The 24,867-nt window shown below is 41.8% G+C and overlaps 1 protein-coding gene across 3 annotated transcripts in view; it reads right to left on the bottom strand.

The window, feature by feature from the left end:
• The window catches only part of LOC124612605 (RNA-binding protein Raly-like), a 395,826-nt gene that overhangs the window by 111,401 nt on the left and 259,558 nt on the right, over positions 1 to 24,867 (bottom strand). For all 3 annotated transcript variants that reach the window (XM_047140895.1, XM_047140894.1, XM_047140896.1), the window contains exon 3: positions 20,117 to 20,224. In XM_047140895.1, the coding sequence (XP_046996851.1) occupies positions 20,117 to 20,224 (108 nt within the window). The remainder of the gene's footprint in view (positions 1 to 20,116; positions 20,225 to 24,867) is intronic.

Here is a 24,867-nt window from a genome sequence, read left to right as displayed (position 1 = left end):
GCCACATGATGAGCTTTTTATCACAACATTAGAAGATCAAACGTTTCCTTACATCTTTTCAAGTTCAAACATTCCTCTCCGTCCTACTGGTGAAAACGGATTTGGGTTTAACGTTGTGTTCGCTGTGATCACCAACGACGACATGTTGTGGATTCAACTTCTAGCCAGCAGAGTATTTTCCATCACATCATTGAAAGTACAAACATGCCATTCCTAGCTATTATTGGAAAAGAATTTGGTAGTTAAAGTTTCTTCATGGCCACGTGTGCGGAGTTTGAATTCCATTCAGCACAGAACTTTTCGTCGCCTGATGCTAAAAATGCGCCCATCTCGCTACTGGTGAGCCAACAATAGCTATTTATCGTCTGTTCCTGGATAGAAAACGACGGTGCTAGATGCTGGGTTCGTATCCCAGTCAGGCAAAAACAATTCTATCGTCAATTAAGGTTTCAGCATTTCGCTATTGGTGAAAACATTTGATATTTAACTTCTGATTTTATGTACAGTCGTGCTCAAAAGTATCCGAACGACCTGAATTGCATTTCACTTGATTCCCATGCGACCTACATAACGCAGCTGTCTAGCAGGTCTTCTAATCGCTCCTTGGTACAGTCGTTTGACTATTGAAAATGGTTCCAACAAATCACCACTAGAAAACACTGCACTGTATCATAATAACTCAAGATGTAAAGTAATACCACGATACTACATTTATCAGGGAACACCTTATCGCAGATAAGACTGTCCTTAAGGCTTGTAAGCTCACATTTATTGCAATAAACGACATACCTGGAATGTTACCACTCTCATTTTTACGTCAGATAGGTAATGCACGTAGTAATTTCGTCGTATTCATGATTTCCTCATCAAAGTAACATACCATACTTGTTATTTAACACAAAATGTTATTTAAAATTTAAGTTATTCACGAGCAGCTAGTTGAGAATATGTATGAACATCAAATGACACGACGAACCGCCTCATTCTGCATATGGATTCAAACCCAGGTCATGCAGGCTAGGCCGCGGTGGCCGTGCGGTTCTAGGCACTTCGGTCCGGAACCGCGTGACTGCTACGGTCAATGGTTTGAATCCTGCCTCGGGAATGGATGTGTGTGATGTCCTTAGGTTAGTTAGAATTCAGTAGTTCTAGTCTAGGGCACTGATGACCTCAGATGTTGAGTCCCATAGTGCTCAGAGCCAGTTTAACCAATCATGCAGGCTAAGATTTCGTGGCTGACGGAAATAACAAGTCATTCCTGACTAGGCATAAAGAGAGTGATATACGTCATTTTTGGACAGTATCAGTTAGCAAATATCAACTTCAAATTACACAACGTAAACATTCTTAACGGTCGCGAATTCCTACCCAGCATCTATAGTCCCTGTCAACGAACTACGAGAGATGTTAAATATTGCTACTTGACAAGTAACTTACTTGAAATGCAGTGAGGTAAAGCATTGTGTTGGACAGGGATTCGAACCCAGAACCTAATCGGATTGTTATCCAAGCACAACCAACTTTGACATATCGGATTTTCTCGGCAGTAGCTAGATGTATTAAACGAAATTACGAGACGAAACATTAATTTTTTGTACCCAGGATTCCAACCCGGCACGTATCGCTGCTATATTCTAGAGAAAAGGAACGTTAAGTATGTGTTTGTTACACCACCAGCGACATGTGAGTATGTTTAAACTAGAAATAATATGACGAAGTGTTCAGTGCTGATTGAGAATCGAACCCCAAACATATCGTTGTTGACTACACACAAAGAGACGACAGTTACCGAATTTTTCTCCACCAGCAGCACAGAATAACATCCTTGAACTTACAGTGATCTCGCAAATAATTCTGTGTCTGACTGGGAGTCAAAAACGTCAGATATCGTTAGTGTTGACAACGAATGAAAATGCATTAAAAATAAAAATTATTATCCACCAGCAGATAGGTGTTCTCATGCTAGAGCTTGATAATACATAGTGAAAAGTTTAGTGCTGGGCCAGGATTCCAACCCATTCATGCGCAATATGTGGGGATGTTGAGAAATCTGCAGTTTTGAACAAAAAACAAGTTGTAGTCGAGCTGTATTGTCACGAAGGGATGAAATTCCGCGTTAAGGGCGGTCTGAGTTGCATTCCCAGTTCAGAACCAATTTTATCGACATACAGAAGCCCAAATAAAAGACGGAATAAGTGTCCTGTGACCATACACAGGGTTTGTTTCGTCACTAGAAATAAATAACTAGTATAAGAAAGGTTACTGGTGATAGAGTTTCTACATGTCGCCACTCCTTACTTTGTTGTGGTTCCACCTAACGTCTACTTGGTAGAGAAGGAATATCATGTTTAATGTGATTTTCAGACCACAATTAACGTGCATTTTTAATGTCTGTTCATGTTGCCAACAATTTCTGGACAAAGACGCACACATCTTACTGTTGGTGAGTAAGCAATTGATACTTAAGCAATATTCGTGGACAGTAAAGAAGAACGATAGGAGTGCGGTTCGATTGTCGCTCAGGCACAAAAATTTGTATCCTTATTTTAGATTAAACACCTAGCAGCTGGTAAGAAAAACCGATACGTAACATCTGATTTTACTTAGTTAACAATCCGATTACGTCTTGGGTTCGTATATCCGTCGCAGAAATTCACATCATGAGCTTCATCTTTAAATTCATACACACTTCGTTACTTCTGAATTGAGGTATATCAGACATCTTTCATGGTTAGTTAACAGGGATGAAAGGGTCTTGATAGGAGTCCCGGTTTATTACAGAAACTATTGTCTTTTATTTTCAAGTTTAGATTTGGTTGCTGATATAGGAGAAAATTTCGGTGCTTCACGACTCTTCATGGATAGTCAGCAATATGATATGATTAGATTAGATTAGATTAATACTTGTTCTATAGATCATGAATACGACATTTCGTAATGATATGGAACGAGTCATTTTAATGAAAGATTTCTTTACATACCAGTATTCAATTTCTTTACAACAATTTTTTACCCCCTCTCTCTCTCTCTCTCTCTCTCTCTCTCTCTCTCTCTCTCACGCACACACACAAACACACACACACAGACACACACGCACACCCACATTCTCTTTTTATATTTATTTGTTTGTTGTGCTCGAATATCGGCGGGGCACGAAAACGTCCGTGAATGAGTTTCTTAGTTTTGAGTACAGTTACGAAAGAAATATAAAAACAACTATGAGAGTTACTGATTTATGATGCTTAGTAGCAGTCAGTTCTGAGTATAATTAGCAACTAAGCTCCAGTCCCTAAACCTAGTTACAGAAATGCGAATCAGACACATTACGTATTCCAGACCGTAGCAGCCGCGTTTTTGAGGCGCCAGCTATGGTCACTTCCCAGCCCGATGTAGGATCACATCGGTTCGTCTTCTTCCTGCTGGTAATGTAACTGAGATTTGGCAACAACGCAAGGTATATTTGACAACTCTGTGATCGACGAGTTACTTTCTGGTGTGCACGGAATTAAGCCTCAAAGTTCACTTGATTTATCGTGTCATTTCCGTCGAATAACCTGAGTTGTTATCGCTTGAGGTGTAACAGAAGATTGTAAATTTACGGTTTTCAGCCCAGCAAAGTCATTGGAGGTGGCAATCTCGTCCTGTAAATAGCGATTTACGAGTTCTAGCCACTATTGGCCTCGTAAGAGGAAGGCGCAAACCATATCTATCCGCTAGCTCTGTGTTGACGTGCTGACCTGTGGATACGCGACTGTTATGGTCCCCGGTTCCAGCCTCGCTGAATGTAACGTTTTTATCCTTTCTGTGTAAGAGCTGCAAGCAGCCAGATCCAACATCGATAGGCAAATCGTAAGAAAATACTTTCAGCTCATAGGGCAATGGTGAAAAACTTACAATCCTGCATAACAGGTAACGCCTCTTTCCGCCGCTCACAAGCAAATTTTGGGTTTCTAGGAATACGTAACTTTAATTACGAAATGCCTCATTTCATACCTGTTGAGTATAACACAGCGTACCATTTAAACACAGACCCAATCGAAATCTAAGTGAGTAGTATTTTCCTAATTCGTGCAGATAGAGGCACGCTTCTGTACAGATACTCAGTTTTGTTAAAACAGACTTACATTCGTGGTGAGGTTATCGTTTTATTTCATCTCTTACAATACAGTGCATAGTTTTCGTAAGGTTTCTTTTAGTGGTGTTAAAACAGCACTAAACATGAGAGAGAAATTAATCATCAACGATATATGCGAATTCTCTGATGTTATCTATAACAGTCTGACAATGCACATGCAGTTTATTGATTACATGCACGTAGAAAACATGTTCTGACTTAAATCTGTCAAACAAGGTTTGAAGAAGAATAAAATGCCACTACCAGACGACAGCTAATGTAGAAAATACTTTTCTAACTGTTTTGGCACGATGCGCTCTCCCCAAAAATAATACAAAAGCTTCGAGCGCATCTGCTGCCTGGCCGTCTATTAAACCTGAAAAGAACAAAATGACGCAGAAGTTAGCCTTTTTTTCCACATGCGACTATTTTGGGTTGAGAAGTGAAGATAATTATGTTCAAAGCTCGATTAAGTTGATAACTTCAGCAGACAGCAGAATTGCGTTTTAAAAATTGTAGTAGCGAATGTAATACAACACACGATGTCTTATCAACAGTGCGCGACGCTTACCGTTACGCTACTAGCTGTGACGTAGATACAGTACCTCTGGAAGTGAACAGCAGTTCCTCCAGAACTTCGGCATTCCACAGTGCTGTGAGATAGTGCATATGGCCGGATCTAGACCTCTGAGAGACAGAAAGTTACAGCTTTTCTTTTGCACTGCATTATGGTTTCAACAAACAGATAGCGCAATAGAGTAGCTCAAATGGAAAGGAACACTTCCTATTTAAATTTCTGCATCCTATACTGTTGGCAGGTCTGTGTAGGTGGCAGTTACGTTATTTTATTTTGGTGATTACAAAAAAGAGTCGAATGTATGCACTGGGTAGCCAAGCAGCTAGTTCATGGCGATTTGGTCAATCAAGTAAATGAATGTACTGAACATCCTGCAAACCACTACAGGTAGCCTGTGTGTCAGAATTCTCATCTTGTGTGCCACAACGGTGCTATGACAGAGAAATGAGTCGTAGAGAAGACGGTTTGGTGGTCTGTTGGACTGATGGTAGTTTCATATGATGATGGTCTCGGTTCGATTTCAACTTCTGCCGATGTTTTTTGATAGAGAGAGGCAGATTCTATTCTGTTCCAGCTACGCCAAGAGAAGAAGGTATAATGGCATTGTGGTCTGAAAATCACATTAAACATGATGTTCCTTCCAGAATGAGATTTTCACTCTGCATTGGAGTGTGCACTGATATGAAACTTCCTGGCAGATTAAAACTGTGTGCCCGACCAAGACTCGCACTCGGGACCTCTGCCTTTCGTGGGCAAGTACTCTACCAACTGAGCTACCGAAGCACGATTCACGCCCGGTACTCTCAGCTTTACTTCTGCCAGTATCCCGTCTCCTACCTTCCAAACTTTACAGAAGCTCTCCTGCGAACCTTGCAGAACTAGCACTCCTGAAAGAAAGGATATAGCGGAGACAGCAGAGTGAAAATCTCATTCTGGAAACATTCCCCAGGCTGTGGCTAAGCCATGTCTCCGCTATATCCTTTCTTTCAGGAGTGCTAGTTCTGCAAGGTTCGCAGGACAGCTTCTGTAAAGTTTGCAAGGTAGGAGACGAGATACTGGCAGAAGTAAAGCTGTGAGTACCGGGAGTGTGTCGTGCTTCGGTAGCTCAGTTGGTGGAGCACTTGCCCGCGAAAGGCAAAGGTCCCGAGTTCGAGTCTCGGTCGGGCACACAGTTTTAATCTGCCAGGAAGTTTCATGATATTCCTTCTCTACCAAGTAGACGTTATGTGGAACCACAATAAAGTAAGGAGTGGCGACATATAGAAACTATATCACCAGTAACCTTTCTTATACCAGTTATTTTTATTTCTAGTGACGAAACAAACCCTGTGTATGGTCACAGGACACTTATTCCGTCTCTTATTTTAGCTTCTGTATGTCGATAAAATTGGTTCTGAACTGGGAATGCAACTCAGACCGCCCTTAACGCGGAATTTCATCCCTTCGTGACAATACAGCTCGACTACAACTTGTTGTTTGTTCAAAATTGCAGATTCCTCAACATCTCTACATATTGCGCATGTATGGGTTGGAATCCTGGCCCAGCACTAAACTTTTCACTACGTATTATCAAGCTCTAGCATGAGAACACCTATCTGATGGTGGATAATAATTTCTATTTTTAATGCATTTTCATTCGTTGTCAACACTAACGATATCTGACGTTTTTGACTCCCAGTAGACACAGAACTATTTGCGAGATCATTGTAAGTTCAAGGATGTTATTCCGAGCTGCTGGTGGAGAAAATTCGGTAACTGTCGTCTCTTTGTGTGTGGTCAACAACGATATGTTTGGGGTTCGATTCCTAGTCAGCACTGAACTCTTTGTAATATTATTTCTAATTGAAACATGCTCACATGTCGCTGCTGTTGTTCACACCCAAACTTAACGTTCCTTTTCTCTAGAGTATAACAGCGATATGTGCCGGGTTGGAGTCCTGGGAAGGAAAAAATTAATGTTTCGTCTCGTCATTTCAGTTAATACGTCTAGCTACTGCCGAGAAAATCCGTAATGTCAAAGTTGATTGTGCTTGGATAACAATCCGATTAGGTTCTGGGTTCGAATCCCTGTCCAACACAAAGCTTTACCTCACTGCATTTCAAATAAGCTACTTGTGAAGAAGCAGTATTTAACATCTCTCGTAGTTCGTTAGTAGGGACAATAGATGCTGGCTAGGAATTCGCGACCGTTAAAAATGTTTACGTTATGTAATTTAAAATTGACATTTGTTAACTGATACTGTCTAAAATTTAAGTATATCACTCTCTTTATGTCTAGTCAGGAATGACTGTTAATTTCCGTCAGTCACGAAATCTTAATTTGCATGACCTGGATTTGAATCCATATGCAGGTCGATTCGGTTCGTCATGTCATTTGAAGTTCCTACATATTCTCAACTAGCTGCACGTGAATAACGTAAATTTTTAATGAAATTTTGTGTTAAATAACAAGTATGGTAAGTTACTTTGAAGAGTCAATCATGAATACGACGCACTTACTACGTGCATTACCCATCTGCCGTAATAATGAGAGTGCTAACATTTCAGGTATGTCAGTTGTTGCAATAAATGCGGGTTTACAAGACTTAAGGACAGTCTTATCTGTGATAACGTGTTCCCTGATATTTTTAGTATCGTGGTATTACTTTACATCCTGAGTTATTGCGATACAGAGCAGTGTTTTCTAGTGGTGACTTGTTGGAACCATTTTCAATAGTCAAACGACTGTATCAAGGAGCGATAAGAGGACCTGCTAGACAGCTGCGTTATGTGGGTTGCATGGGAATCAGGCGAAATGCAATCCAGGTCGTTCGGATACTTTTTAACATGACTGTACTTCGTTAACAATCCGAGTAGGTGCTGGGTTCGCATCCCCGTCACAAGCTTTATATGATGGGATTCCAATTTTAAACATGAGCATACCTTGACACCCTACTAATCGTCGTTGGAGATAGTTCCCAGGACGGTAACTATTATGACAGGATTCCCGATTCCTTACAAACAGTTTCGTCATTTATTTTCAGGATCTGAATTGATAACTAATACTGGTGCAAACGTCTATACTTCACGTCTCTTTATGCCTAGTGATCCAGTCTCAATAAGGCACAAACAAAGCTTAGCTTAGTTAGCAATGGCTATAGGTACTGGGTTTGAATCCAGGTCCAGAACGACGACGTTGGTCATGTCATTTAAAGTTCAAATTTGTGTACACGTAGCTGTTGATGTGTTACGAGAACAATGATATTACTGGTGATTCGCTGTTAATGTTGAGATTTCCTTAGAGTGCTTGTTGCCGTTAATCGCGGTTTTCTACTGGTTCGTCCAATATCCATTTCCAGAGCCACTCGCAGTTGAGCGACCTTCAGCACGTGGTTGGAAAACCTTTTAGAGAGCGAAAAACTTTTTTCCAATTGCCGTACAGCTTTATAACTCCATATATTAAGTATTTAATTTTGACTAAGGGTTACTGTACGATATATGTAAAATAATCCGTTTTCTCAGAAATTTTGGAATGTCACTTGTTGTAATTAAGGTTAGTTTATGAGTGTTACGGGTTGTCTCATCGCTAAGAACCTGTTTTCCAATATGTTTTGTATGACGATATTAGTTGACGCTTAGACTGACTGCCATAAGGACCTACGGTTTCTTAGTAGTCTCTTGCGGTACTCATTGTGTGTAGTCAAACGATTGTACCCCACAGGGTTTTGGTGTTTAGAGGACCTGCAACACAGTTACGTTATGTTGGTTGTATTCGGCAGTGACCCACATTTTTGCCGTCAAGTGTACAGTTAAAATTTTTTTAGAAACATTTGAATTAACGAATTATGTGGTACACTTAAAATGTCTGTTATTACTGATTACACAATGTAGTATTGTTTATTATGTTTAATTCTGGATTTATTTGTGAAACAATAATCGAGACTGATAGAAATTTATTTGTCAAGAAACCCTTTTTAAATATTGTTAGTACGCGGAGTGTTGTATTAGTAAGTAAGCTTTTGATGCTATCGGACGAATTTTTGTATTTTGGGCAACCAATGTAATTTTAACTTTGTTAATGCGAAAATCCAAAAGACTGCGTGGTATACAAAAAAGTGACAGATAAATTAACGTAAAAACAAAAATTCTGCAACGACAATCGTCAATATTATTTATATCAATTCAATCATGAGGACCTAAAATGTGAGAATCTCATCTTCAGGAATCAGACCCCTAGACAGGAAGAAATGTAGCCAACTCTACAAGAAAAAAAAAGTAAAAACTTTATTGTAATCTTACGCCTCTGTAATCCTCCGAAAAGAACATTGTGAACAAATGGTTCAAATGGCCCTGAGCACTATGGGACTTAACATCTTAGGTGATCAGTCCCCTAGAACTTAGAATCACTTAAACCTAACTAACCTAAGGACATCACACACATCCATGCCCGATGCAGGATTCGAACCTGCGACCGTAGCAGTCCCGCGGTTCCGGACTGCAGCGCCTAGAACCGCACGGCCACCGCGGCCGGCCATTGTGAACAATAGCAGCAACTAGGAAGGAGGGGCAGATTAGAAGTAGCATTACTGGCGCTCACTGGACAGCCATAAGTCATTCACATTCGCTTAGCGCAGAGAAAAGACCGCAGAACAGTAATCCGATGGCTGTGGGTTCGAGTTACTCTGCAGAAATTTTTTGTTTTTTATTTTCAATTTTTACTGTACTTTCATTTGCAACTAAATCAGAATAGTGCTCAGTATATTGTGTTTATTAAGATTTTCGTAAAAGGCATGAAAAGGAAAGGCAAAAGGAAATTTGGGATTGCGAATAAATTTCCGAGATAGGATTCCCGTCAAATGCGCTCCGCTTTTGCAACCCACTGATGTCCATTACTATCTTCAGGCGAAGAATATGATCAAAAACTGCTCGTATCTGATCGCGTCCAACCAAGAGTGCATCAGAATACAGTACGTTGTATACCACCAATATTTGACGAAATGAAACGTTAGGCGTGGTTTGCCCCCAAACTGTTCGATGAGAAAGAAACTTTTATGAATGTTAACTAATTTTTTCGATAAAAACTTTACAACAACGATGTAACTGTAAAAATTTTGCGTTTATGACATTTACCAGATACCGAGTATATTACTGTTTCTTTTGTTTTACGATGAATAACACACCAGCCCTCAATAATAAAATAATTAAAATATCTAATTTCTATAAGACGTTATCGTGTACGTCTTACAATCACTTCCTGGCAATTTATTTGCAGTCCCAGACTTTCCCTTGCTTCTTTCATGCCTTTTGCGAAAATATTAATAAATTTTCATATTGATCGTTGTTTCGACTCATTTGCAGTGCAAACAACATAAAAATAAAAATAAAAAAACTCGCTGCATAGGGAGTAGATCCCACGACCCCCGAATTATCCTTCTGTATTGTTTCCGCTGCACTAACCCCTGCCGAGATTCTAGGTTAACGTAAATTGCTCGTGCTTTCCTCGACCCGCGCCAAATAAGCTATTTTTTGTAAACACTTGGCTATATGAAGCTCCCACTTCCGCCACTTTCACCTCTGGCCAAGCCCTGTGCATACCACAAACTTTTACGAAATCGGTGACGACTAGAAAGTGCGGTCCTTTTGTAAGACGATTAGACAAATGTTGGTACAACGCCCTAAGTGGATGCCTTAGTGGTATGCAGCCTACAGTGGCTAACGCTCTTTTAGTTGAAACAAATGGGCTCACCTACACCTACGTCCCAAATATCTGTGAGTAAAAATTTTACTCAGACGGTTGCAAACTGCACAAGACCACATACTACAATATACTTACAAAGGAAGGAAGGAACATTGGGTTTAACGTCCCGTCGACATCGAGGTCATTAGAGACGGAGCACAAATTCGAACCGCATCGAGAATGGGGAAGGAAATCGGCTTTGCACATACAAATCCCGGCATTTGCCGGAGGCGATTTAGGGAAGTCATGGGAAAACTAAATCTGGACGGCCGGACGCGGGTTTGAACTGCTGTCCTCCCGAATGCGAGTCCAGTGTGCTAGCCACTGCGCCACCTCGCTCGGTACCACATTTGCATGTTAACGGATTTGAGCTACGTGTAATGGCTCTATGAGAGTGTGCTTTCTCTTGTTGCGGCATAGATGGACAATAGTCCACTTCTAGAAGCGTCTCTGCATAACGATGAATGTGCTCTGGAGCAGACTACCATACAGCGAAACGGGAACCACAAGTTGAATTTGACCTGGACTTTGTCGGTGGTTATTCCAATAACTGCATGTTGATGGAGTACTTATCTAATCATAAAAAGGCAAGACCCAACTACACTGACGCTGTGTGCGTGTGTGTGTGTGTGTGTGTGTGTGTGTGTGTGTGTGTGTGTGTGTGTTTGGTGTGTGTTGGAAATGTGAAACGTGACTATCTGAAGCAGGGGTGGCCAAGATTTCGGTTCGCTAGCCATGGGTGGGCCTCAGTCTCTCTTTGCATTTCCCTCACCGCCACGCCGTGTTGTCTCTGAGCGCGAAGAGCGGGAAGAGAGGTAACAGCGAACCCGCCGCATTTAAATGACAGCACAGTCCCACTGCATACGACTTGGCTTTATGTCTCTCGTTTCCCAACAACACAGATCACGCACAACAAACAAGTTTACAGTATTAATTATTTTTGGCACGCTGAAGACATACAATTTTATCTAGTACAAACTGTCTGAATACAGGGAGACGCAGAAATTTTCACAGGGTTTTGCGCTCAAGTTGCCAAGTAATCATGCCTTATATCGTTTTACAATAGAAACAAAGTCTTTCACATAAATATTTCGATCGAAATATTTTTTTTCAACCTCATTACGGAGACTTGTAAAATCTACCTGAGAAAAGCAATGTAGGTGTACTGGAAAATTTTAACGTAAAAATATTTGTAATTAAAACTGGAACTACCTTGCTGGTCAGTCAGTTCCATCTGAACATGCACAGGGGTGCCTTCAACTGGAACAGCAAAAGGTAACGAAAACAGCCAGAAAACAGATGTAACATTGTCAGTATCCTCAAAACGTTCGTAAAACTATCGTTGCAATTCTTTCATGGTCACAATGAATTCTTCAGACCTCGCATCTTCTTTAACATCAGTGAACTTAGGGAACTAGACTGTCTTTGTCAGAATGTATCCCTTCTAAAACGAGATTTGCTTTCTAAATGCATCCCCATCAAATCAGAAGGAAGTGGGCAGTGTGCAGTCAGGTCAACTCAAAACTCGAATTCTGCAATCCATTCTGTATGTACTAATTTTCCTTTCTGCACTCCTTTTTCCTTCATGATTACAACAATAATGAGTTTTAAATCGAATAATTGTTACGAGTATTCCTCTTGACTTTCCCAGTGCACTTTGCAGTAATTCATCAAGTTTTCATAGTCGTCGTTCATTTCCGCTGAAAAAGTGTTGCAACTGAAAATGGAATAATGGATGCGACTTCAGAAATTTTACTATTCATACCACCAATTTCTTCAGCTGCTACTCCTACAAATTTAGCACAAAGTTGTTCTTTCTAATCCCAAAAGTTTATATTCTTTCTGCATGGTACTGTAATGTCGTTTCATAACATATAAGCACTATCCGTTGCTTTTATGAATTAAGAATTCTCTTCCCTCTTTTGCGTCATTCCCATTTTAAAGGACTACGACGATTGATCGTCAGATGTACTCTTTTTGGGAAAAAGGCACTGGACCTGTGAAGGTCCTTCATTTTCTTTTCCTTTGAGTCATCAGCCTTCTGACGGATTCGATTTGGTCCGGCACAAATTCTTCTCCTGTGCAAGTCTCTTTATCTCAGAGTAGCACTTGCAACCTACGTCCTCAATTATTTGCTGGATGTATTCCAATTTCTATATTCCCCTACAGGTTTTGCCATCTACAGCTCTGTCTAGTACCATGAAAGTCATTCCGCTGATGTCTTAAAAGATGTCCTATCATCCTGTCGCTTCTCCTTGTCAGTGTTTTCCGCATATTCCTTTCCTCTCAGATTCGGCGTAGAACCTCCTCATTCCTTGCCTTATCAGCCCACCTAATTTTCAACATTCGTCTATAGCACCACATCTCAAATGCTTCGATTCTCTTCTGTTCCGGTTTTCCCAAAGTCCATGTTTCACTACCATACAATGCTGTACTCCAGACGTACATCCTCAGAAATTTCTTCCTCAAATTAAGGCCGGTATTTGGTATTAGTAGACTTCTCTTGGCCAGAAATGCCTTTTTTGTCATAGCGAGTCTGCTTTTGATGTCCTCCTTGCTCCGTCCGTCATTGGTTATTTTACTGCCTAGGTAGCAGAATTCCTTAACTTCATTTACTTCGTGACCATTAATCCTGATGTTAAGTTCCTCTCAGATTCGGCGTAGAACCTCCTCATTCCTTGCCTTATCAGCCCACCTAATTTTCAACATTCGTCTTTAGTACCATATCTCAAATTCTTCGATTCTCTTCCGTTGCGGTTTTCCCACAGTCCATGTACACTCGATTTCTTACTCAAATTAAGACCTACGTTTGATACTAAACGACTTCTGTTGGCCCGGAATGCTCCTTTTGCCAGTGTTAGTCTGCTTTTGAAGTCCTCCTTTCTCCGTCCAACATCGATTATTTTGCTGTCTAGGTATTACAATTCCTTAACTTCATCTACTTCGGGACCATCAATCTTGATATTAAGTTTCTCACTGTTCTCATTTCTGCTACTTCTCATTACTTTCGTCTTTCTTCGATTTACTCTCAATCCATACTCTTTACTGATTAGACTCTTCATTCCATTTAGCAGTTCATGTAATTCTTCTTCACTTACGCTTAAGATAGCACTGTCATCTGTGAGTCGTAACATTGATATCCTTTCACCTTGAATTTTAATCCTACTCCTGAACATTTCTTTTATTTCCATCATTGTTTCTTCGATGTGCAAATTGAACACTAGGAGCGAAAGACTATGTTACGGCGTAAAGTCAAGCCCTTCACGCCAGTGGGAAATGATAGAGGAGAGACCGTTGTGAGAAGACGTCAGCCAATAGCATGCTGACCGACCCCTCTCCAGGAAGACAACGCGACAACATCAGCCCGTACGCGATGAGGACATATGCGCCGCGCCCGACTGGTTGCGGCCAAGTTGAAGAGTAGCTTAAAGATTAGCAGCTCAGATAGAAGCACCGACACTAATTACTTCGCTTGTACAATCTATGTAACGCGCACTTGGGAATTGTTTGTACTGAAGAACATTGCTTATTTGCATGTCGCCCTTTGCTTGCGACACATCTGTGTAATAATCAAAGTTAAGTATTGCAATCTTTTCCTTTTCTAATGAAACTCATTAATACAATTTGTTTGGATGTTGTCTAGCGACCAGAGAAAAATTTTTGTGGTAAATTCCTATGTGAGCAAACTGCTGAGTTCATCGGGCCCTAGGCTTATGCACTACTTAATCTAATTTAATCTAACTTGCGCTAAGGACAACACACACACCCATGACCGTCGGAGGAAATTCCGACGCGGAGAGCCGCGCGAATCGCGGGAAGGCGCCTCATACCGCGCGGCTACACCGCGCGGCTACTGGTACGAGAAAGCAGGTTTCGTAGACACCTCATATTTGACGACTAGGCTGGATTTAACACACTACATCACTGTCTTACACTCTTTCTACTCCGAGCATTTAGTTCTCGGTCGTCCTCTCTTGTTATTCCCTCTTGGCTCTTTTACATGTTGTGTTTACCCATGTTTCCCAGTATTTCTAACATCTTGTACCAATTTACGCTATCGAACGCTTTTTGCAGATCGTCAAATCCTATGAACGTTTCTTGATTTTTCTTTAGATCTGCTTCCATTATTACCCCTAACGTCAGAACTGCCTCTCTAGTCATTCATATCAGGAACAAATAGCGAAGGATGAAAGGCGCTGACACCACGATTCTGCCGAGCTCAGAGAGTTCTGCCGACCGCAGAATGCCACATCGCAATGTGAGATGAAATGTCACGCTGTTCCCGGCTCTTCCGAGAAGGACCGAACAGAGCCGGGGCAGAGGCCCGCCTTTGTCCCGCCCGCGGCCCACAGACTCTCCACGCCACAGTGGCGCTCTAACTCAAGGCTGGCTGTCATTCTGAAGTCAAATGTCCCCTGCATTTACTCAGCAGACAGAGAGTACAAATCGCGATCGCCAGGCGTTGCAGCAGTGTTCTTGGTGATTGTGAGATCTATTCGCAGCACCTGATGAAGTAAAGGCACCTGGCGCAGTCCGTGATGATGAGTCATTCCGCTGATGACGTTAATTTTGGTGAATGTCCCGTCACTACACAGAGTGGACAGCTTATTTCTGTCTAGAGTGTACCGGCCGCGGTGGCCGAGCGGTTCTTGGCGCTTCAGTCCGGAACCGCGCGACTGCTACGGTCGCAGGTTCGAATCCTGCCTCGGGCATGGGTGTGTGTGATGTCCTTAGGTTAGTTAGGTTTAAGCAGTTCTAAGTTCTAGAGGACTGATGACCTCAGATGTTAAGTCCCGCCGGCCGAAGTGGCCGTGCGGTTAAAGGCGCTGCAGTCTGGAACCGCAAGACCGCTACGGTTGCAGGTTCGAATCCTGCCTCGGGCATGGATGTTTGTGATGTCCTTAGGTTAGTTAGGTTTAACTAGTTCTAAGTTCTAGGGGACTAATGACCTCAGAAGTTGAGTCCCATAGTGCTCAGAGCCATTTTTTTGTTAAGTCCCATAGTGCTCAGAGCCATTTGAACGATTTGTCTAGAGTGAAACTTCTTGGCAGACTAAAAGTGTGTGCCGGACCGAGACTCGAACTCGGGACCTTTACCTTTCGCGGGCAAGTGCTCTACCAACTGAGCTACCCAAGCGCGACTCACGCCCCGTCCTCACAGCTTTACTTCTGCCAGTACTTCGTCTCCCACCTTCCAAACTTCACACAAGCTCTCCTGCGAACCTTGCAGAACTATCACTCCTGAAAGAAAGGCTATTGCGGAGACATGGCTTAGCCACAGCCTGGGGGAAGGGGAGCTACTGGCAGAAGTAAAGCTGTGAGGACGGGACGTGAGTCGTGCTTGGGTAGCTCAGTTGGTAGAGCACTTGCCCGTGAAAGGTAAAGGTCCCGAGTTCGAGTCTCGGTCCGGCACACAGTTTTAATCTGCTATGAAGTTTCATATCAGCGCACACTCCGCTGCAGTGTGAAAATCTCATTCTGGATTTGTCTAGAGTGTTTCCAGTGGTCATTTCGCTTCATTCCATGATCACCTGTGGCATTATACAGAACTACACCAGCACAGATCACAATCTTAGTCGTTGCACAGTTTTACACTTTAGAAACTACGAGGGTTGCCCAGAAAGTAACGCACCGCATTTTTTTCTTGAAAAATTCTTTATTGAACATAATTACAACTACACACACGAAAGAATGGTGTTTTATCCACGCAACCTATTTTTCCACGTAATCGTCCCTTTCTATGGCCTTCCTCCAGCGCGAAACAAGAGCGTGTACGCCTTGTCGGTGCCAATCCTTGTCCTGCTGGCGGAGCCAGTGCTTCACTGTGTGAATCCTTTGCCGATTGACAGATGCAGCGCCAACAGCTGACTCGTAATGCGTTTGTGCTCGCGGATGACAACATCAGCCCGCGGCAACATGTCGGGTTTGTCAGCCGTGGATGGTCTCCCCGACCGCTACAAATCGTGGAGCTCCGCCGAACCGCCTTCTGATGACCTCACCCTCCATACCCAGCGACTAACTGCACTTCTGTCAGCAGCAGACGATTCATAGACTTTGCACAAGCGATTGTGGATATTCCCCACCACTTCTTTCTCTGCAGTGAGAAATTCAGTGACGGTACGTCGCTTGTAACGTACATCACCTACAGACGCCATTTTGAAACTGTTCCACAGCTGCACTATCTGTCGGAAGTCACGCAAACGTGGCGCACTCAATCAGGAGACATCAAATAATACATACGTAACATTTCGCATTCACAGCAGTCGCTTCAGCTGACAAAAAAATAAAAAAATAAAAAGTGTGTGGGGAAAAGTCATGACATGCGGAGACCAAACAGCAATCGGTATTGTAATTGTAAACTGTCGAAACTGCATTGGTAAAGTACCGGAACTTCAAGCGCTGATAGAAAGCACTGAAGCTGAAATCATTATAGGTACGGAAAGCTAGCTGAAGCCAGAGATAAATTCTACAGAAATTTTTACAAAGGCACAGACGATGTTTAGAAAGGATAGATTGCATGCAATAGGTGGTGGCGCGTTTGTTCGCTGTTAGTAGGAGTTTATCCTGTAGTGAAGTAGAAGTGGATAGTTCCTGTGGATTATTATAGGTGGAGGTTATACTCAACAAATCGGGCTAGGTTAATAATTGGCTCCTTTTACCGACCTCCCGATTCAGCAGCATTTGTGGCAGAACAACTGAGAGAAAATCTGGAATACATTTCACATAAATTACCTCAGCATGTTATAGTCTTAGGTGGAGATTTCAATTTACCAGATATAGACTGGGACACTGAGATGTTTAGAACGGGGGGTAGGAACAGAGCATCGAGTGACATTATACTGACTGCACTATCCGAAAATTACCTCGAGCAATTAAACAGAGAACCGACTCGTGGAGATAACATCTTGGACCTACTGATAACAAACAGACCCGAACTTTTCGACTCTGTATGCGCAGAACAGGGAATCAGTGATCATAAGGCCGTTGCAGCATCCCTGAATATGGAAGTAAACAGGAATATAAAAAAAGTGAGGGTGGTTTATCTGTTTAGCAAGAGTAATAGGAGGCAGATTTCAGACTACCTAACAGATCAAAACGAAAATTTCTGTTCCGACACTGACAATGTTGAGTGTTTATGGAAAAAGTTCAAGGCAATCGTAACATTCATTTTAGACAGGTACGTGCCGAGTAAAACTGTGAGGGACGGGAAAAACCCACTGTGGTTCAACAACAAAGTTAGGAAACTACTGCGAAAGCAAAGAGAGCCTCACTGCAAATTAAAACGCAGTCAAAACCCCTCAGACAAACAGAAGCTAAACGATGCAAAGTTAGCGTGAGGAGGGCTATACGTGAAGCGTTCAGTGAATTCCAAAATAAAATTCTATGTACCGACTTGACAGCAAATCCTGGAAAGTTCTGGTCTTACATTAAATTAGTAAGTGGATCGAGACAGCATATCCAGACACTCTGTGATGATAATGGCATTGAAACAGAGGATGACACGCGTAAATCTGAAATACTAAACACCTTTTTCCAAAGCTGTTTCACATAGGAAGACCGCACTGCAATTCCGTCTCTAAATCATCGCACGAACGAAAATATGGCTGACATCGAAATAAGTGTCCAAGGAATTGAAATCACTCAACAGAGTACGCGAAAGAATTTGCCCCCCCCCCCCCCCCCCCCCCCCCCCCCCCCCCGCCGTCCAGCAGCCGTGTACCGCAAGTCTCTAGGCTTCTAGAGGAACGTAAGGTTCCAAATGATTGGAAAAGAGCACACGTAGTTCCAGTTTTCAAGAAGGGTCGTCGAGCAGTTGCGCAAAACTATAGGCCTGTATTTCTGACATCGATCTGTTGTAGAATTTTAGAACATGTTCTTTGCTCGCGTATCATGTCATTTCTGGAAACCCAGAATCTACTCTGTAGGAATCAACATGGATTCCGGAAACAGCGTTCGTGTGAGACCCAACTCGCTTTATTTGTTCATGAGACCCAGAAAATATTAGATACAGGCTCCCAGGAAGTTGTCATTTTCCTTGACTTCCGGAAGGCATTCGATACAGTTCCGCACTGTCGCCTGATAAACAAAGTAAGACGCTATGGAATATCAGACCAGCTGTGTGGCTGGATTGAAGAGTTTTAGCAAACGGAACACAACATGTTGTTCTCAATGGAGAGACGTCTACAGACGTTAAAGTAACCTCTGGCTTGCCACAGGGGAGTGTTATGCGACCACTGCTTTTCGCAATATATATAAATGGCCTAGTAGATAGTGTCGGACGTTCCATGCGGCTTTTCGCGGATGATGCTGTAGTATACAGAGAAGTTGCAGCATTAGAAAATTGCAGCGAAATGCAGGAAGATCTGCAGCGGATAGGCACTTGCTGCAGGGAGTGGCAACTGACCCTTGACACAGACAAATGTAATGTATTGAGAATACATAGAAAGAAGGATACTTTATTGTATGATCATATGATAGCGGAACAAACACTAGTAGCAGTTACTTCCGTACAATATCTGGGAGTATGCGTACGGAACGATTTGAAGTGGAATGATCATTTAAAATCAATTGTTGGTAAGGCGGGTGCCAGGTTGAGATTCACTGGGAGAGTCCTTAGAAAATGTAGTTCATCAGCAAAGGAGGCGGCTTACAAAACACTCGTTCGACCTACACTTGAGTATTGCTCATCAGTGTGGTATCCGTACCAGGTCGGGTGGGCAGAGGAGATAGAGAAGATCCAAAGAAGAGCGGCGCGTTTCGTCACAGGGTTATTTGGTAAGCGTGATAGCGTTACGGAGATGTTTAGCAAACTCAAGTGGCGGACTCTGTAAGAGAGGCGCTCTGCATCGCGGTGTAGCTTGCAGTCCGTGTTTCTAGAGGGTGCGTTTCTGGATGAGTTTTCGAATATATTGCTTCCCCCTACATATACATCCCGAGGAGATCACGAATGTAAGAGAGATACGAGACGCGCGGAGGCTTTCCGGAAGTCATTCTTCCCGCGAATCATACGCGACTGGAAGAGGAAAGGGAGGTAATGACAGTGGCACGTAAAGATCCATCCGCCACACACCGTTGGGTGGCTTGCGGGGTATAGATGTAGATGTAGATGTAGATGACGCCACCATAAGATTTGACCTCGGAAATTTCGTGTAACGCGGCGACTGAGCGACTGGAAGGAGAATACTTTGTTGCCGACTAAAAAATTCATTCATTTCAATGCCGCTTGTAGACATCTTACCGAATTTTCAGATACATTTGCACAATTTTGGGAGGATAATGGAAACAGGTAATCAACCATGACATTTCGAAAACACTAGTACTTCTGTCTCTGAGCGCAAGAGATTTCTTTATTAGATTTTAAGACTAGTTTCAATCAATAATGATTACATTAAGTTCAGTGTGTTTTAAAGAAGTTGCTTTTAATAACGTCATAAAAGTTGTACGAAAATTGGCAGCGATGTAAATTAAATACACGATAAAAATAAACTAAATAACAATCAAAATGTTTTAAAATAGTTCTATTAGGATAGACAGATTTGGATATGAGCGTTACTAAATTTGTATTTCAGTAAAATAAAATATTCTGGTACGAATACTACGATTTCACAAATCGGCGTCAGTGCTATCTTCGTTGTACCGATGTAATGCTTCATCACCGTCCCATCACACAGACACTAAGTTGCGCGACTGTGCTATGCGTCGGTACTCACCGAGCACTTGCCCCAAGACCGTCCGAGCATCCTCACCCAGACAGGCGCTGCGGGCGTCGAAAGGGTTCGTGAACTGCACGAACGCGTAGCCCTTGTGCATTGAAATGCCTGCAACACACAAGACCACAATATGCATATGAACAACAACACATGTTTCCGTGAAATGTTTACTAAGATTAAAGTGAATAAAGCACGCCACAGTTTTGCCTTCACACCATTGCCAGACACACTGATCCGTTGTGAATTTTTATTATGGAAGTAAGCTGCAACTTGTAATGATGAGGAAGTAAGCTGCAACTTGTAATGATGTAGAAATTGCCCTTCGCTTTTCTTCGTACCCCCTATACGATAGCGAGACAGCTATTTAATGTCATTCGTCTGTATAGGAGAAATTTTTGGTCAGGTTAATCTTGTTGTTGTTGTTGTGGTCTTCAGTCCTGAGATTGGTTTGATGCAGCTCTCCATGCTGCTCTATCCTGTGCAAGCTGCTTCATCTCCCAGTACCTACTGCAGCCTACATCCTTCTGAATCTGCTTAGTGTATTCATATCTTGGTCTCCCTCTACGATTTTTACCCGCCAAGCTGCCCTCCAGTACTAAATTGGGGATCCCTTGATGCCTCAGAACATGTCCTACCAACCGATCCCTACTTCTAGTCAAGTTGTGCCACAAACTCCTCTTCTCCCCAATTCTATTCAATACCTCCTCATTAATTATGTGATCTACCCATCTAATCTTCAGCATTCTTCTGTAGCACCACATTTCGAAAGCTTCTATTCTCTTCTTGTCCAAACTATTTATCGTCCATGTTTCACTTCCAAACATGGCTACACTCCATACAAATACTTTCAGAAACGACTTTCTGATACTTAAATCTATACTCGATGTTAACAAATTTCTCTTCGTCAGAAACGCTTTCCTTGTCATTGCCAGTCTACATTTTATATCCTCTCTACTTCGACCGTCATCAGTTATTTTGCTCCCCAAATAGCAAAACTCCTTTACTACTTTAAGTGTCTCATTTCCTAATCTAATTCCCTCAGCATCACCCGATTTAATTCGACTACATTCCGTTATCCTCGTTTTGCTTTTGTTGATGTTCATCTTATACCCTCCTTTCAAGACACTGTCCACTTCGTTCAACTGCTCTTCCAAGTCCTTTGCTCTCTCTGACAGAATTACAATGTCATCGGCGAACCTCAAAGTTTTTATTTCTTCTCCATGGATTTTAATACCTACTTCGAATTTTTCTTTTGTTTCCTTTTCTGCGTGCTCAATACATAGATTGAATAACACTGGGTTGACGCTACTACCCTGTCTCACTCCGTTCACAACCACTGCTTACGTTTCGTGCCTCTCGACTCTTATAACTGCTATCTGGCTTCTGTAGAAATTGTAAATAGCCTTTCGCTCACTGTATTTTACCACTGCCAGCTTCAGAATTTGAAAGGGAGTATTCTAGTCAACAGTGTCAAAAGCTTTCTCTAAGTCTACAAATGCTAGAAACGTAGGTTTGTCTTTTCTTAATCTAGCTGCTAAGAGAAGTCGTAGGGTCAGTACTGCCTCACGTGTTCCAACATTTCTACGGAATCCAAACTGATCTTCCCCGAGGTCGGCTTCTACCAGTTTTTCCATTCGCCTGTAAAGAATTCGCGTTAGTATTTTGCAGCTGTGACTTATTAAACTTATAGTTCGGAAATTTCCGCATCTGTCAACATCTGCTTTCTTTGGGATTTGAATTATTATATTCTTCTTGAAGTCTGAGCGTATTTCGCATGTCTCACACATTTTGCTCACCAAATGGTAGAGTTTTGTCAGGACTGGCTCTCCCAAGGCTGTAAGTAGTTCTAATGGAATGTTGTCTACTCCTGGGGCCTTGTTACGACTTAGGTCTTTCAGTGCTCTGTCAAACTCTTCACGCAGTATCATATCTCCCATTTCATCTTTACCTATGTCCTCTTCCATTTCCATAATATTGCCTCAAATACATCGCCCTTCTATAGACACTCTATATACTCCTTCCACCTTTCTGCTTTCCTTTCTTTGCTTAGAACTGGGTTTCCTTCTCAGCTCTTAATATTCATGGAAGTGGTTCTCTTCTCTCCAAAGGTCTCTTTAATTTTCCTGTAGGCAGTATCTATCTTACCTCTAGTGAGATCAGCCTCTACATCCTTATATTTGTCCTCTAGCCATACCTGCTTAGTCATTTTGCACTTCCTGTCGATCTCATTTTTGAGACGTTTGTATTCCTTTTTGCCTGCTTCATTTACTGCATTTTTAGATTTTCTCCTTTCATCAATTAAATTCAATATTTCTTCTGTTACGCAAGGATTTCTACTAGCCCTCGTCTTTTTACCTACTTGATCCTCTGCTGCCTTCACTATTTCATCCCTCAAAGCTACCCATTCCTATTCTACTTTATTGCTTTCCCCCATTATTGTCAATTGTTCCTTTATGCTCTCCCTGACACTCTGTACAACCTCTGGTTTAGTCAGTTTATCCACGTTCCATCTCCTTAAATTCACACCTTTTTGCAGTTTCTTCAGTTCTAATCTACAGTTGATAACCAGTAGATTGTGGTCAGAGTCCGCATCTGTCCCCGGAAATGTCTTACAATTTAAAACCTGGTTCCTAAATCTCTGTATTACCATTATACAATCTATCTGAATCCTGTCGGTATCTCCAGGCTTCTTCCACGTATACAATCTTATTCTTGAACCAAGTGTTAGCTATGATTAAGTTACGGTCTGTACAGAATTCTACCAGGTGGCTTCCTCTTTCATTTCTTCTCCCCAATCCATATTCACCTACTACGTTTCCTTCTCTTCCTTTTCCTACTTCGAATTCCAGTCACCCACGACTATTAAATTTTCGTCTCCCTTCACTATCTGAATAATTTCTTTTCTCTCATCATATATTTCTTCAATTTCTTCGTCATCTGCAGAGCTAGTTAGCATATAAACTTGTACTAGTGCAGTAGGCGTGGGATTCGTGTCTATCTTGGCCACAATAATGCCTTTACTATGCTGTTTGTAGTAGCTTACCCGCACTCCTATTTTTTTATTCATTATGAAACCTACTCCTGCACTGCCCCTATTTGATTTTGTATTTATAACCCTGTATTCACCTGACCAAAAGTCTTGTTCCTCCTGCCACCGAACTTCGCTAATTCCCACTATATCTAACTTTAACCTTAAGGCAGCACATTTCAGATAGTAATTATTGGTGGTCACCAAGATGGCGGTGACAATTAGACAAGCTTCTTTGTGTAAACAAGGGCTCCAGTATCGCAGGGACAAACTGTAGAAGTATTCGTAATGAAGTTCCCGAAGTTTGCTGTCCACCAGGTTAAGTTGTCGCGCTCAAATTATTCTTGGGACCAAGATCTGGTTGAAGCCTGAAGCAGTAGGCTCTGAGGCACTTAGTGAATCATGGAACGTATATCTGAAAAACGGAATAGATGCCATAGGAGGGGGAGTGTTAATAACAGTTGTCAACAAATGTTGTTTCTATTGAGATCGAAACTGAGTATGACAGTGACGCTATCTGGTTGCGTATAACACGCGTAGCAAGGACATCTTGAGTGCGAGGTCGCAAAACACCAGTGATGTTTACATCCCCACATACTGTCTACCACGCACTCACAATATTGGCCGCTAATGGCAACAACGGGCACGACTCCCGAGGTATCCAATGGTGAGCACTATATGAGGATAACCTGAACTGCTTAGTCGAAGAATCATTCACAACAATGCTACAGTGTTAATGGTGTTGATACAAAGCAGATCAATGGCAACGATAAACAAAGCAAACATTGCATTATATCTACATTAATGGTTGCCTAATTTGATACATCAGCAGGAAGGAACCCAAAGAATTTCAGACTGAGAAAGAAGTTGAAGAAATATTAGAGTTCCAGCAAGATGAACCAGTGGAATGTGTGGTACCGTATACGTTCAACTGTGCGGGCAATGTAATTTACATGAGGAGTACAATGACGACGGTACGTACTTAACTAGTGAAAGTGATGCAACAGGTGTCCAACCATGTAGTTCATCATCCTTGTCGGGCAGGGAGCCACAAATACCATACCCAGTGAAACGTAGTGAAGGCAATCGTTGTCCCAGGAGCGGGTACTAAACACAATTACGTACTAGGAAGTTCATCCGCAGCATAGTAAAAAACAATTATGAACAGATTTCGAATAAGTCCGCAGCAATATAACCGTGTAGTGCATAAGAAAAACTACGGACATTTAAGGGACTTTCATTTATTTGATTTGATTTATTGCTCATTTAGAGACCTGTCGTCTTACATTTTAAAAGAGGTAGTTCTTTTTACAGCTTTTCATGTAGATTACAAAACATATTCCGTATTACAAACATCAATTATCGTTTTCAGCAACTACAATGGAAGCAATAATATATCAAAAATACATTAGATACTGAAAGAAAAACAAAAAAATATTCAAATTTTAAGAAGATGTGATGATAGTGATAAGGAAGATTTGATTAGTAAGAGAGAGAGAGAGAGAGAGAGAGAGAGAGAGAGAGAAAATGTTACCCTACCTGAGACATCCTGGTCTGAAAGCCTCGGAACTTCTTCGAGCCTTGTAGTCCCAGTACACTACAGTTTAATTTACGGATTAATTTTTCTAAACACTATTCAAAACCACTATAACTGTTATGGACATTTTGGAAAGCGCAGTTGTGTGTGAGTGTATTGTTGTTGTTGTGGTCTTCAGTCCTGAGA

This window comes from Schistocerca americana, chromosome 4 (genome assembly GCF_021461395.2).
Source record: "Schistocerca americana isolate TAMUIC-IGC-003095 chromosome 4, iqSchAmer2.1, whole genome shotgun sequence".
Taxonomy (NCBI): domain Eukaryota; kingdom Metazoa; phylum Arthropoda; class Insecta; order Orthoptera; family Acrididae; genus Schistocerca; species Schistocerca americana.
The sequence above is the reverse complement of the archived record's forward strand: the minus strand, read 5'-3'. Positions and strand labels throughout refer to the sequence as shown.